This window comes from Mobula birostris, chromosome 14 (genome assembly GCF_030028105.1).
Source record: "Mobula birostris isolate sMobBir1 chromosome 14, sMobBir1.hap1, whole genome shotgun sequence".
Taxonomy (NCBI): domain Eukaryota; kingdom Metazoa; phylum Chordata; class Chondrichthyes; order Myliobatiformes; family Myliobatidae; genus Mobula; species Mobula birostris.
This window is the reverse complement of record NC_092383.1, coordinates 3,369,818-3,384,864: the sequence shown is the minus strand read 5'-3', so window position 1 is coordinate 3,384,864 and position 15,047 is coordinate 3,369,818. Positions and strand designations below refer to the sequence as shown.

Sequence of the window (15,047 nt, the reverse complement as noted above, 5' to 3'; positions counted from 1 at the left end):
CTGACAGTCTGACTGCACGCTATGTGTTTTTTTAAACCATCCAACGGATCCCGAGTCCCTTCACTCCGGGCAGTTTAAACTGAATTAAATTCCCCAAGCGTTCATAGAGTCATCGAGTACTCCAACACAGAAACAGGCCCTTCAGCCCATCTCATCCATACCAAACTTATTCTGCCTAGTCCCATCGAGCTGCACCCAGGCCATAGCTGTACATACCCCTTCCATCTACGTACTTAATCAAACTTCTCTTTAAATGTTGAAATCAAACCCACATCCGCCACTTTTGCTGGCAACTCGTTCCACACTCACACCTGCTGTGTGCAAAAATTCCCCCTCAGGTTCCCCTTAAATATTTCACCTTTCACCCTCAATCATGACCTCCAATTCTAGTCTCACCCAACCTTGCGCCCTAACCTCCTGGTGGAGCCGTCGGGGCGCCGTCATGACAGGCTTTACACCAGTCTGTTCCATCTGTCGCGGTTGTGTGTCAGGGCCTGGGTCACCGCAAATGTTTTCCCCGTCCATTCTTTAATGTTGTCCATCCATCTGTTCCTCTGTCTGTATCTCCTTATTTTCCCCTCCACAGTTCCTTATAGAACGGTCTTTGCAAGGCCACTGGATCTTGTTACGTGGCCGTACCATCTCCGCTTTCTTTTCTACACAACCTTATGTACACCCCTCACAACTTTATAAACCTTTACCCCTCAAGCCCCGTTCGCTCCAGGGAAAACCGCCTTCTCCATGTAACTCAAGCCCTCCAGCCCCGTGAGGCCAGGACAGGCCCTCTCATTGCCACCATCGGGGAGGAGGTACGGGAAATGACACTCACTCAAACGTTTTCGGAACAGCTTCTTCCCCTCTGCCATCCGGTCCATCAACCCATGAAAACTACCTCACTATATTTGGCTAATTTTGATATATAAAATTGTAATTTATAGTATTTTTAGACTGCTGCCACAAAACAACAAAATCACGAAATATGTCGGCGACAAAAAACCTGATTCTGGAGCAGGTTGGGGTTGGAATTTCGGCCCCGTGTCTCCCCAGCACTAAACGTGAGCGCCCTCACAGGAAGCAGAGAGCTTACAGCCCCCTCCTTTAGTAGCTTCTGCCTCGGGCGGGGAACCTGCCTGACCCTGAGCTCCGGGGACTCTGCCAGCGAGTGAGTTCTGTTCACTCACCCGAGCCCGAACAACTGCCCCCGGCTCTGCCCGCCTCTGTACACGAACCCTCCTCCAGCCCTCTCGACATTTGTGTCCGTGATAATGAGTTGGCACAGGAGCGGGCTCCGGGGACTGGGAATCGACCCTTCACCCGGAGTGGGGCAAGGCTCGGTGCCACGGTTCCTCCTGGGGTGCGGGGGTTGGTCAGAAAAGCAGGAGCTGGAATGGGGAAGGTCAGGGGACGGAAGATGCCGGAGTTCAGGTTCGAGGAGAGAAAGGTCGCAGGAATTAAAGCGGTGATCATTCCCAAAGTGATGGGATCTGTCACCTTGCACCGGGGTCTGTCCAAAGACAGCTCAAGCGCTCCCTCTGCAGAAAGCACTGCAAACTGCACCCTGACACCTGCACACTCGCTGCGCTCGTTCAGACACTCTCTCACACATACACACACTCACACACAGACATACACTCACACTCTCACACAGACACTCACACACACATACACACTACACACACACATCACACACTCACGCACACACACAGACACACACTCACACTCTCACACAGACACTCACACACATACACACTACACACACACATCACACACTCACGCACACACACAGACACACACTCACACAGACATACACTCACACAGACACACACACACACACTCACACACAGACACACTCTCACACACACACACACACTCTCACACACAGGCATACAGACACATTCAACCCCTCTCCCCTCTCGCCACACAAAATGCTGTAGGAACTTGGCAAATTAATAGTGTCATAGAGTACTACAGTACAGACGCAGGCCTTTTGGCCCATTTAGTCCGTACCAAGTTATTATTCTGCCTACTCCGATTGACCTGCACCCGCTCTGTACCCCTCCCATCCATGTACCTATAAATAATTTTTCTTAAATGCTGAAATCAAACCTGCATGCGCTGGCAGCTCGTCCCACACTCTCACCAGCCTCTGAGTGAAGGCGGTCCTCCTCATGTTCCCTTTAACTATTTCACCTTTCACCCTTAACCTATGACCTAAGCCAAGGAGCAGTTATGGGGTGGGGGGGTTAATAAATAGTCAATATTTCAAGCCTGAACCCTTCACCAAGACTGGAAAAGAAGGGAGCAGGAGCCAGAATAAAAAGGTGGGTGGGTGGGTTTTCTTTAAACTTTATTTCAGTGGCATTGGTGTGGCGAATACGCCAGGTTCTGTGAGCCCCTTACACAGCTGAGCACTGCTGCCCTGGTCTAGTTTTTCAAAGCCACAGATGTCGAGGGTTTGTGGAGGGGGGGGGGAGAGGATCATTCGCAAGGGGATTACAGGTGGGTCTGACAGGATCAGTCAGAAACACTAGATATTTTGTAGATGGTGGAAACCCAGAGTAACAGACAGAAGATCCTGGAAGAACTCAGCACCCATGGAGAGTGCTCCCGGTGCAGCCTCCTCTGCGCTGATGAGCCCCATTGTAAATTGGGGAACCGCTTCATTGAGCACCTCCGCTCCGTCCGCCCGAAATGGAGCTTCCTGGTGGCCAAACATTTTAATTCAATTCCCATTCCTGTTCCAACATGCCGGTCCGTGGCTTCCTCTTCTGCCACGAGGAGGCCACCCTCAGAGTGGAGGAGCAACACTTCATATTCCGTCTGGGTAGCCATGAATATCGATTTCTCCTTCCAGAGAAAAAAAATCCCCCAATTCTTCTGTTCCCCGCTCTGGCCTTACTTCTCACTTGCCTGTGACCTCGCCCTGGCCCACATCCCTTCTCGTTCTCCTCTGGTCCACTCTCCTCTCCTATCAGATTCCTTCCTCTCCAGCCCTTTACCTTTCCAATCCACCTGGCTTCACCTATCACCTAGCTATCCTCCTTTCCCTCCCCGCTTTATTCTGGAGTCCCCCCCCCCACTTCCTTTTCAGTCCTGATGAGGGGTCTCTGCCTAAAACATGGACTGTTTATTCATTCCCATACATGCGGCCCGACTTGCTGAGTTCCTCCAGCATTTTGTGTGTGTTCAGTCAGGGTCAGGGAGAGATTCAGATGTGGGGGTCGAGTCAGGGACGCTCCACCCTGGCGCGGGTTTGGACAGTTCACGTTCAGAAGGGTCCGACTGGGCCTCTTCAGAGGGGTCTGAGAGCTGGCGTCACTCGTCAGCCAGCCTGGGTAAGGACAGGACATCAGATCGGCTCCCCTCTACCGGGTAGTCCAAGGCCTGCAGCAGAGCTTCAGGCCGCATTTGGAGTATTGTGTGCAGTTCCATTACAGGAAGAAAGCGGGGGGTTCAGAACAGGTTCACCAGGATGTTAACTTTCCATCTTAGATACAAAATGATCAAACTTGGGTGGTTTTCTCTGGAGGCCTGGCAGAGATTTATCAGATTATGAGAGACACGGACAGGGTATAAATGGTTTAAGGTGAGAAGGGGGTGTTTGTAAAGGAGACAAGATCTTTCTCAGAGGCGGTAGGTGCTGGAACGCGCTGCCGGGGTGGCGGTGGAAACGGAAACGGAAACATAGCAACATTTACGGGGCATTTCGACAGGCACGTGGGCAGGGAATGGAGGAATGTAGATCAAGTGTAGGCAGTAAAGTTTAATTTAGCGTCGTGTTCAGTCGTTGCGGGGCGAAGGGCCTATTCCTGTGCTGGGCTGTTTGTTCCGGATCTCCTTCATTGAATTTAAACTCCCCGGCAGTCGTGGTGAGATTCGGCCCGTGTTTCAGGGGCGCGGGCCCAGGATACTGGTGGGAGAGATCAGCAGTACGTATAACCATGTAACCATATAACAATTACAGCACGGAAACAGCCCATCTCGGCCCTTCTAGTCCGTGCCGAACTCTCCCCAAAGCGAAGTTTTGTTGGTGCGCGGTCGTAACCCGTGGGAAACTGGGCCATCAAAGGGCGCTTGGGGAAGGAATTTGCAGCGGTCGTGCCGGGTCTCTGGTCAGGTACCTTGGCCGCACGGAAAGGGTCTCTCGTTAACGGTGCCCGTGTCTCTCTTCCAGGACTGGAGTCTCTGCGGGACAGCGCCCACTCCACGCCCGTCAGGTCCAGCTCCCACACGGACACCTTCGTCGCCCACTCGGGCAAGGCCCCTGCCGCCGAGGGCAATGAGCGGACGTCGGTGATCGCGGACGAGTCGTACAGCCCGGCCTCCAGCGTCCTGCCGACCCCGGTCTCGGAGCCCGGGCCGGAGTGCGCCCTCTCCCCGCAGGAGCACAGCGGCGGCGGCGGCTGCGGCACCGAGGAGGAGAAGGAGGGCGAGGCGGGAGCGGCGGCAGAGGCGGAGGAAGCGGGCAGAGGCTCTGCAACCTCGCCCGCCGGCGTGAGTGAGAGGGAACAGGTGAATAGATTTGTTTTAAGCGTGGCCCGTTTGCTCTTGGTGACTGTCGGACTACTCTTTGCCTTACTCATCCTCCTGATCGCTCTAACAGAGTCGGATATTGACGTAGCGTTTTTACGCGACATACGCCAGACCCCCGAGTTTGAACAGTTCCATTATGAATACTTTTGTCCCCTCAGACGGTGGATGAGCTGCAAGGTGCGCTACGTGCTAAACCTTCTCATTGACACATGACGGCGCCCAGCCGGAGAACTCAGCCCAGGGACTCTGAGAAGATGCGACGAAGCCGAGCTCCCCCTCTCCCCTCTCTGTGGCACCACCCATGTCTAATGGGTGAATTCGGCTGTTGCCGGGCAGACTTTCTGGCTCAACGAAATCCCGAGAGGAGTTACAAACCACATTCAACCATTGCCCTTGCCCAGACCCTACACTCTCTAAGAAGCTCTTGGACTGTTGTGCTATATAAGGTCTATTAGAGTAAGTGATTAACTATTAGTACCCACAGGAACTGAGTAACACTGTGTGGAGTTTTTGTTATTGTGATGTTAAAGAGGTGTGCTGTCTTCAGACTCGAATAAAGGTAACCAAGACTACCCCGTGATACAATATTAGAGCAGGTGGGTGTCTCGTATCTAGGTATACTAATCAGTGACAAAATGCTCCCTCAAAATTGTAACATTTTAAATGTCTGTTAATTATCTCCTTGTAATATTTTAACAATTTGACAAAAGAATTATTTTGATTATGATAACGGTGTTGGATCCCGATGCTTTTGTGATCCAGACGCTCTTTGGAAGTCAGGGATGAGGCAGGAAGCTTGTCGGGCGTTCCAAGAACTGAAAACGATGAAGAACGAGGAGCTTGAGAGATCAAAGAGAAAATGAAGAAGTCGTGTTTGTCTAATACTCCGAGTATAACACAAATTCCAGTGAAACAATTAAAGATTCACAGTACGTTTATTATCAAAGTATGCTTAAAGAATGCAACTCTGGAGACTTGTCCTCCCGCAGGCAGCCGCCAAACGAGTGATCTATAAAATAGCTAGATGCAAGTGACGTGAAAACTGACAAGTAGGAAGCTTCTAGAAACACACAGATGCAACTGTACCGTAATAACTGGGCAATCCACTGGACAATTGCATGTATATAAGTAATAATGTAAAAATGTAAGCAAGCTTCAGAAAGTTGAACTACAAAGAAAATAACAATTCTGCCACCTAATCCAACAGCTTCTCGGGATATCCCAAAAAATAAGTTTTTTTTTCGTACTGACTAGAGGACACTGTACATGCAGAATCCCAGACTGGGTAATGGAAGGTTGTTTGGTCAGTTTTTAAGGCTGGAATGAAGGGAAGTTGGATTAATGAGTGACATGTTCCCTTTCAACAAGCTTGTTTAAACGACACAGCGCACGGACCACGGTACCTCGATCGGTTAAGTTGAAGGATTTAATGTGCAGTTTATATACATACACAAAAACATCCGTCTTGCAGTTGCTAACTGGAGCACTTTCCTGGCGGGATGACCGGTTTGAGGTAGTGAATATTATGAAGCGGTTCGTGTAGGGGAAATGATTCCACGTGGGAGGTAATCCAACATTAGTGATCACATCCACAGCCACTGATAAATCCAGACAGTGAGATAGAACATAGAGTATTAAGATTTCAAAATATATTTATTATCAAAGAAAATATAAATTATACATCTTGAGATTTGTTTGCTTATAGGCAGCCGCGAAGCAAGAAACCCGAAAGAACCCAATTCAAATAAAGTATAGACAGACTGTCCACTGACATCTTCTACAAGCCCACTGCCTCTCATAACTACCTCGACTATACCTCTTCCCACCCTGCCACATGCAAAAATGCCATTCCTTATTCCCAGTTCCTCCGTCTCCGCCGCATCTGCTCCCAGGATGAGGTTTTCCATTCCAGGACATCTCTAATGTTCTCTTTCTTTAAGGATCGTGGTTTCCCTTCTACGGTGATCAATGATGCCCTCACCCGCATCTCCTCCATTTCCCACACCGGCTCTCACCCCATCTTCCTGTCACCACAACAGGGACAGAGTTCCCCTTGTCTTCACCTACCACCCCACCAGCCTCCAGATCCAGCACATTATCCTCCGCAACTTCCGCCACCTTCAACAGGACCCCACCACTAAGCACATCTCTTTCCCTCTCCACCTTTCGCAGGGATCGGTCTCTCTGCAACTCCCTGGTCCACATGTCCCTCCCCACGGATCTCCCACCCGGCACTTATCCCTGCAAGCGCAAGTGCTACACCTGTCCCTACATCTCCTCTCTTGCCACCACTCAGGGCCCCAAACAGTCCTTCCAAGTGAGGCAACGCTTCACTTGTGAGTCTGTTGGGGTCATCTATTGCATCCGGTGCTCCCGGTGCGGCCTCCTCTACATCAGTGACACCCGACGCAGATTGGGGGACCGCTTCGTCGAGCACCTCCGCTCTGTCCGCCACAACAGACAGGATCTCCCGGTAGCCACCCACTTCAACTCTACTTCCCATTCCCATTCAGATATGTCCATACATGGCCTCCTCTACTGCCATGATGAGGCTAAACTCAGGTTGGAGGAGCAACATCTCATATACCGTCTAGGTAGTCTCCAGCCCCTTGGTATGAACATAGAATTCTCCAACTTCCGGTAATTCCCTCCCCCTCCCTTCCCCTATCCCTATGTCACTCTGCCCCCTCCTCCAGCTGCCTATCACCTCCCTCATGGTTCTGCCTCCTTCTACTACCCATTGTGTTTTCCCCTATTCCTTCTTCACCTTTCCTGCCTATCCCCTCCCTGCTTCCCCTCCCCTACCCCTTTGTCTTTCCCCTTACTGGTTTTCCACCTGGAACCTACCAGCCTTCTCCTTCCCACCCTCCCCCCACCTTCTTTATAGGGCCTCTGCCCCTTCCCTCTTCAGTCCTGACGAAGGGTTCCGGCCCGAAACGTCGACTCATCGTTTCCACGGGTGCTGCCCGACCTGCTGAGTTCCTCCAGCGTGTTGTGAGTGTTAAATATAGACCATCGCCCGATGCGCAGAGAATGAAAAAAAATACACAAATCATGCAAACAATCGAAGCGAGCTACAACATTTCAAACCAAAATTGAGTCCTTGGATCCGAACCCTGGAATAACCTCGGTATCAGTCCATCATATTAGCGGGCGCCGGGCTCAGCAGCCGGGGGTAGTCCCATAGAGAGAGCGGGGAGCGAAATCGCCTCCGATCCCGACGCCGTCTTTCCAATATATTGTTTAAATTGTCCAAACGTTTCGTACCTGGCGCTAGGACCCGGGCACCGCTGCAGCGAAACGCACCGGGCCGAGAACATCATACATAGGAGCAGAATTAGGCCATTCAGCCCACCGAGTCTGCTCCGCCATTCCATCATGGCTGATCCCGGATCCAACCCAACCCCAAACACCTGCCTTCTCGTCACGTCCTTTGATGCCCTGACTGATCAGGAAACCGTTAACTTTCGCTTCAAATATACCCACGGTCTTGGTTTCCACCGCAGTCTGGCTGATCATTTCACAGATTCACTACTCTGGCTAGAAAAATATGCTCCTTACACCTGTTTTAAATGGTCCCCATCAATTTTGAGGCTGTGCCCTCTAGTTCTGGATATCTCCACCAGAGGAAACATCCTCTCTACAACCACCCTATCTAGTCCTTTCAACATTCAGTAGGTTTCAATGAGATCCCCCCACATTCTTCTAAATTCCAGTGAGTACAGGCCTAAAGCTGCCAAATGCTCCTCATATGTTAACCCCTTCATTCCCAGAATCATCCTCGTGAACCTGCTCTGGACTCCCTCCAATGACAACACATCCTTTCTGAGATATGCGGCCCAAAACTATTGACAATATTTCAAGTGCGACCTGACTAGTGTCTTATAAAGCTTCATCATTATCTCCTTGCTTTTATATTCTATTCCCCTTGAAATAAATGCCAACATTACATTTGCCTTCTTTACCACAGACTCAACCTGTAAAATAACCTTCTGGGAGTCTTGCACAAGGACTCCTAAGTCTCTTTGCACCTCTGATGTTTGAATTTTCTCCCTATTTGCATAACAGTCCGCGCTATTGTTCCTTTTACCAAAATGTATTATCATACATTTCCCAACACTGTATTCCATCTGCCACTTTTTTGCCCATTCTTCCAATTTGTCTAAGTCCTGCTGCAATCGCATTGCTTCCTAAGCACCCTGGGACCAGAATCAAGTGATTCTTGAAAGCTCTTCAGCAACCTCACTCAGGACTCTGAGATGTAGTCCATCTGTTGTGGTGACTTACGACCTTTGAGTTTTCCTACCGCTTTTCCCTTTGTCATAGCAATGACATTCACTCCTGCTCCCTGACACGCACAGACCTCTGGCACACTGCTCGTGTCTTCCACAGTGAAGACTGATGAAATGCACTCATTAAGTTCATCTACCATTTCTTTGTCCCCCATTACTACCTCACCAGCATCATTTTCCCGCGGTCCAATATCAACTCTCATCTTCCTTTTACTCTTTATATAACCGAAAACAAACTTTTAGCACCCTGCTTTATATTATTGGCTAGTTTGCCCTTATATTTCATCTTTTCCCTTATAGCTTATAAGACGCTGCCCAGCAACATGCTCCAGGCCCAGATTTACAGCACAATACAGACCTTTTGTTTGAAAATATTGTGCCATCCTTTTAATCTACTCCAAGATCAATCTAACAACCCACTCCCACATTGCCCTCCATTTTTCTCTCATCATTTAAGAGTTTCTTAAATGTCCATAATTTATGTGCGTCTACCACTCCCCCCCCCCGCCCCCCCCCGGCATTGTGTCATGCACCCACCACTATGTGTAAAAACTACCTCTGACAACCTCTCCCCCCACTGTACTTACTACCAATCACCTTAATTGCTATTGCTACCGGGAAAAAGTCTCCAGCTGTCCACTCGATCTATGTGACAAGACCTGGTAGCTCTTGAACTCAAGCCCAGCCAGTGAAGGCCAACACCATACGTCTTAACAAACTTATCAGCTTGCACATCAACTTGATCTCTCTGTTCCTGCACGTTGCTTAGAGCGCTGCCGTTAACCTTGCATTTTGCCTTCAAGTTCAACTTTTCAAAGTGAATCATTTCACACTTCTCAGATTGAACTCCATCTGTCACATCTCATCCTGGCTATACATCTTGTCAATGTCCTGTTGTAATCTATGACAACCTTCTACACTAACCTTTGTATCATCTGCAAACCACACTCAAATTAATTCCAACACAGGCTTCATCACAGAATGGTTACAACATAGATTGAGGCTATTCAGCCCATCAGGTGTACTGGCTCCAGGTAAGCACAATGTCACTGGTGATACTCCACAAGCTCTGCAAATTCTTTCTATTCAGACCCAACTCCCGTTTGATTCCCACAATGGACTCTGTCTCCTCTCTCCCTGCCCGTGGGCTCCTGACTCCACTCACTGTGTAGAATCGTAATCAGGCTTAATATCACTGGCATATGTTGTGAAATTTGTTGTTTTGTGGTAGCAGTACAGTGCAATACATAATAATAATAAAATTGTATCTATTTTTAGAGTAGCACAAAAACAGTGAGGTAATATGTATCATTGTGCATTCAGAAATCTGAATGTTGAGTGTATGTTTCAGGCCTCCACCACCCCACCAATGGTAGAAAGAGAAAAAAAAATACAGTTTCTCTCAGCAAAAGCCTTCATTCACTTCACTGGTCACTGACCCTTTTGCTAGTGTGGAGCATTCTCCAGCGGTTCCCACCTGGTATCCGTGGAGCCCCCCCCCCCAGTTAGGGTGGGCTCCATGGCATAAAAAAGGTTAGAATCTTTTTCAGCTATTGTCATCACAATTTCAAGTGCATCAAATCTATCAAATTGGCATTAAGATCTACTGATTCACCGAGGTCTGACAGGTGAGGAAATTTGCTTCACTTCCCCAGTCTGGCCTGTACGTGGCTCCAGCTCTCCAACTTAGTAGCTCCTTGGATACCACTACGAAATATCTCAGCAAACCAGTCAGTTGCTCCACTACTGATCAAACAAGAAAGAGTAAAACGTTGATGTCAGCAGATTGGGATCACTTTGTTGAGTTCTTTCACTCTATCTGCCAGGATCTCCTGGTGGCCACACATTTCAATTTGACTTCCCATTCCTTTTCCGACATGTATCCTTTACTCTAGCTTCACCCTCTTCCTTCCTAGTCCCCATGGTTTCAGTCCGAAATGCTAATTGCTTATTCCACTCCAAAGATGTCACTTGAGCTGCTGAGTTCTTCCGGAATTGAGTGTGTCTTGCTCGAGTTTTCCAGCATCTGTAGAATCACTGGGTGTATAAGAATAAAAACTCACCCACTGCAGGTCTAAGGCACCCAGTCCAAACACAGGCAGAGTCCTCTTCACAAAAACATGACTTCTAAAATACTGGAATGACAGCCCAACATTATTGTGCAGACAGGATCAGACTGTACAAGATGCCATTATGATCCCTAGGGGTAACCTGTCCTACCAGCAGCACAGACACACTGGGGGGGGGGGGGAGCAGTACAGTGGAAGTACTCAGATGAGAAAGTGTTCTCTACATTGACCCTGGACACCATGATCTCTCCTGGCATTGATTCAAACAACATGGGCGATAAATCCTCTCTCCTCCCTCAGACAGTGAACCAGAACTCATCCCTGTAAACCTCTGGCAGAACTCACAATTTAGCCAGGGTACCAAGTGGATGCCCCGAGACCTTCATCACCCCAGAATCCAGTCTTTGGCCAATGCAGTAAGACCATAAGATATAGGAGCGGAAGTAGGTCATTCAGCCCCTCGAGTCTGCTCCACCATTCAATCATGGGCTGATTCAATTCTTCCACATCTTCCACTCCCCTACCTTCTCCCCATACCCTTTGATGCCCTGGCTAATCAAGAACCCATCTATCTCTGCCTTAAATGCACCCAATGACTTGGCCTCCACAGCCGCTTGTGGCAACAAATTCCACAGATTTACTACCCTCTAACTAATTTCTCTGCATCTCTGTTCTAAATGGATATCCTTCAATCCTGAAGATATGCCATCTTATCCTAGACTCCCCTACCATGGGAAATAACTTTGCCATGTCTAAACAGTTCAAGCCTTTTAACATCCAGAAGGTTCTATGAGATCCCCTCTCATTCTCCTGGACTCCAGAGAATACAGCCTAAGAGCTGCCAGACGTTCCTCATACAGTAACCCTTTCATTCCTGGAATCATTCTGGTGAATCTTCTCTGAACCCTCTCCAATGTCAGTATATCCTTTCTAAAATAAGGAGCCCCAAACTGCACACAATACTCCAAGTGTGGTCTCACAAGTGCCTTATAGAGCCTCAACATTACATCCCTGCTCTTAAATTCTACACCTCTAGAAATGAATGCCAACATTGCATTTGCCTTCTTCACCACTGACTCAACCTGGAGGTTAACCGTTACAGTATCTTGCACAAGGACTCCCAAGTCCCTTTGCATCTCTGCATTTTGAATTCTCTCCCCATCTAAATAATGTCTGCCTGTTTATTTCTTCCACCATAGTGCATGACCATACACTTTCCAACATAGTATTTCATTTGCCATTTCTTTGCCCATTCCCCTAAACTACTTAAGTCTCTGTTTCCTCAACACTACTCACTCCTCTATCTATCTTTGTATCATCGGCAAATTTAGCCACAAATCCATTAATCCCATAGTTCAAATCATTGAAATACATTGTAAAAAGCAACGGTCCCAACACCAGCCCCTGTGGAACTCCACTGGTAACTGGCAGCCAGCCAGAATAGGATGCCTTTATTCCCACTCTCTGTTTTCTGCTGATCAGTCAATGCTCCACCTATGCTAGTAATTTACCTGATATTCTATGGGCTCTTACCTTGCTAAGCAGCCTCACGTGCGGCACATTGTCAAAGTCGTTCTGAAAGTAGTACAGAGGCAAGAGCCACTGCCTCACAATTCTAACAATGGGTGCTCCAGTTTCCTCCGGCAGAAAGTCTGGCCGAAGTAAATTGCTTCTAGATGTTCTGGTGATCAAAGGAGTGGGCAATGAAATGAGTTTAATGTAAATGTGTGTTTGATGGTCAGCCAAGAGTTGATGGGCGGCAGAGCCTGTTACCATGCTCTGGCTCTAAATCTACAGATTAAAGATTAGCTTTACTTGTCATGTACATCTAAACATACAGTGAAATGTGTTGTTTTTGTGTCAAATCATCGAATGACTGGGACCCCTGTATACAGCAAAGGCCAGATACCTGACTGTAGTGCTAACCTGTAACAGTTAAAACACCAAAATCTACCGAACAATGCGGGAAGTTGCTCAGGTTCTCAAATCCATTTCAGCTGATTCTCTAGTTTAGGCACAATGAGCAAAGCAATGGAAGATGTTAGCAGAGTGAAACACCAATGTACTGCTCACTGCAGCCTCTTCCTCCGACCATTAAATTTCACCTATCACCTACCTGCTCACTCCAGCACACACCTCCCTCCAGTCCAATAGAACAACGCTCACTTCTGTATTCTGTTATTTACCATAGCAGTGATTTAGCTCCTATTATTCCAGGGTCTTTAATCTTGGTGGTATTAACTAGCTTTTGGAAGTCCATGTATACATCAGGCGCGTCCTGTCATCAATCCTCCATTGAGCAAATCTGTAGAATCTATTGTTACAGGCGGCTGTGGAGGCCAAATCATTGGGTATATTTAAGGCAGAAATTGATAGATTCTTGGTAAAGTCAGGGCACGAAGGGTTATGGGGAGAAGGCAGCAGACTAGGGGCTGAGAGGGGAAATGGATCAGCCATGATGAAATGGCAGAGCAGACTCACTGGGCCAAATTCTGCTCCTATATCTTATGGTCTAAAAGAATTCTATGGTTAGATAATTTGCCCTTAACAAGGGCATGTTGCTCTAATCAATGCCCACTTCTCCATTTCCGTAGCTGATCATTTCCAGAATTCTCCCAAGAATGCAGTTTCTTTGTGATACCTACATCAACGTGTACAAAAGGCTGAAATCTACAAGTCTAGGTCACAGCCTGGATGTTCGAGGCCTGATGTCTGTGAGACAGTTAGGGGCCAAGGCGGCCAGTCTGTGTGTGTACATGGGTAAGAGGGAGGAAACGGGCTTGCTTTGCTGTTGTTGTTTTGTTGCGTTCTGCCAAACATTGTAGGCATGCTAATGTTTGAATGTGTAGCAACACTGTGGGCTGCCCGCAGCACATCCTTGGGTGTGTTGGTTGTTGACATAAACAACACATTTCAATGTATGCTTTGAGATTCATTTGATAAATAAATCTGAATCCTTTGAGTGCCACAATTACATTTTTCCCAGTCAAATACCAGCCCTAGGTCAACGTATTTCAAAGTTTATGCCCCAGATTCCTGCAATTTCCTCCCCAATTCCTTTTAGCATCTGGACAGCGGGAGGACGGTAGTCAGCTCCTCAAACCTGCTGTGTCATTAAGGTTATGGCTGATCCAATCTACCCCTCTTCTCATATTTCGATCTCGCCTATTGTTGAAACCTCTATCGTCTCTACACTGAATATTTGATTATTTCACCTCCACAGATCTCTGCGGAAGAGAATGCCAGCATCATAATTCCTCTTCCATTTTATTTTCAGATTGGGAACCCTCTTCTGTAACAATGGCCTAGGCTTTAGATATCCAGAGCAGCACACAAGATGATGCTGGAGGAATTTAATGTGTGAGACAGCATCAATGGAGAGAAATGGACAGTCAGGACCCTTCAACAGGATTGAAAGATAGAGGGGAGTTAGCCAGTATAAAAATGTGAAGGGAAGAGGTTGGGCAAAACTGGTGGATTCACCTGAGGAAGAATCCGTTGTTTATTTAGTGATTCAGCATGTTAACAGGCCTTCAGGCCCAATGAGCCGACACTGCCCATTCACACCCATGTGACCAATTAACCTAATAACCTGCAGATATTTAGAATGTGGGAGGAAACTGGAGCATCTGGAGGAAACCCGTGTAGTCACAGGGAGAATGTACTTTACTGACAGTGGTGGAATTGAACCCATGGCACCGTAACTGCTACGGTACCGTGCCACCCATAGTGATGGGCAGATGGAAGAGAGGAGGGTGGAAATAGTGTCAAAAGCTGGAAGGTGAAAAGTGGAAAGGACTGAATATTGATGCAGCCCTCCCCACCTTCTTGGCGATTCCATGCTCAATTCCACTTCCTCTCCTATTAGATTCCCAAGATTCCATGCTCAATTCCACTTCCTCTATTAGATTCCCGAATTAGCTGTGATGGTGCCAGGGGAATCAGATCTACAACCAAAGGGGGCCCATAGCAGCTGTGCCCTTGGTACTTCTGACCTTCCCACACTCCTGAGTCGCTTGTGGTATTATGATCTTGCTCTGGCTGCACTTCCCTCATCCATAAGTATTACTATAGGACTGCAGTCACATCCTGACCCCGACTGGAGAAGGACAGCAAGGTTTGTTTCCTGAAGGTCAGTGGTGAACAAGATGAA

At 48.0% G+C, this 15,047-nt stretch overlaps 1 protein-coding gene across 4 annotated transcripts in view; it reads left to right on the top strand.

The window, feature by feature from the left end:
• The window catches only part of frmd5a (FERM domain containing 5a), a 183,745-nt gene extending 178,027 nt beyond the window's left edge, over window positions 1–5,718 (top strand). The window contains exons 14-15 of one of the 4 annotated variants that reach the window (XM_072277680.1): window positions 4,175–4,512; window positions 4,692–5,718. In XM_072277680.1, coding sequence (XP_072133781.1) covers window positions 4,175–4,512; window positions 4,692–4,739 — 386 coding nt within the window. In that variant the 3' untranslated portion in view covers window positions 4,740–5,718. Of the gene's footprint in view, window positions 1–4,174 lie in introns of all 4 variants that reach the window. The other 3 variants (XM_072277677.1, XM_072277679.1, XM_072277678.1) reach the window with 3 other exon arrangements.
• Window positions 5,719–15,047: the final 9,329 nt, after the last annotated feature.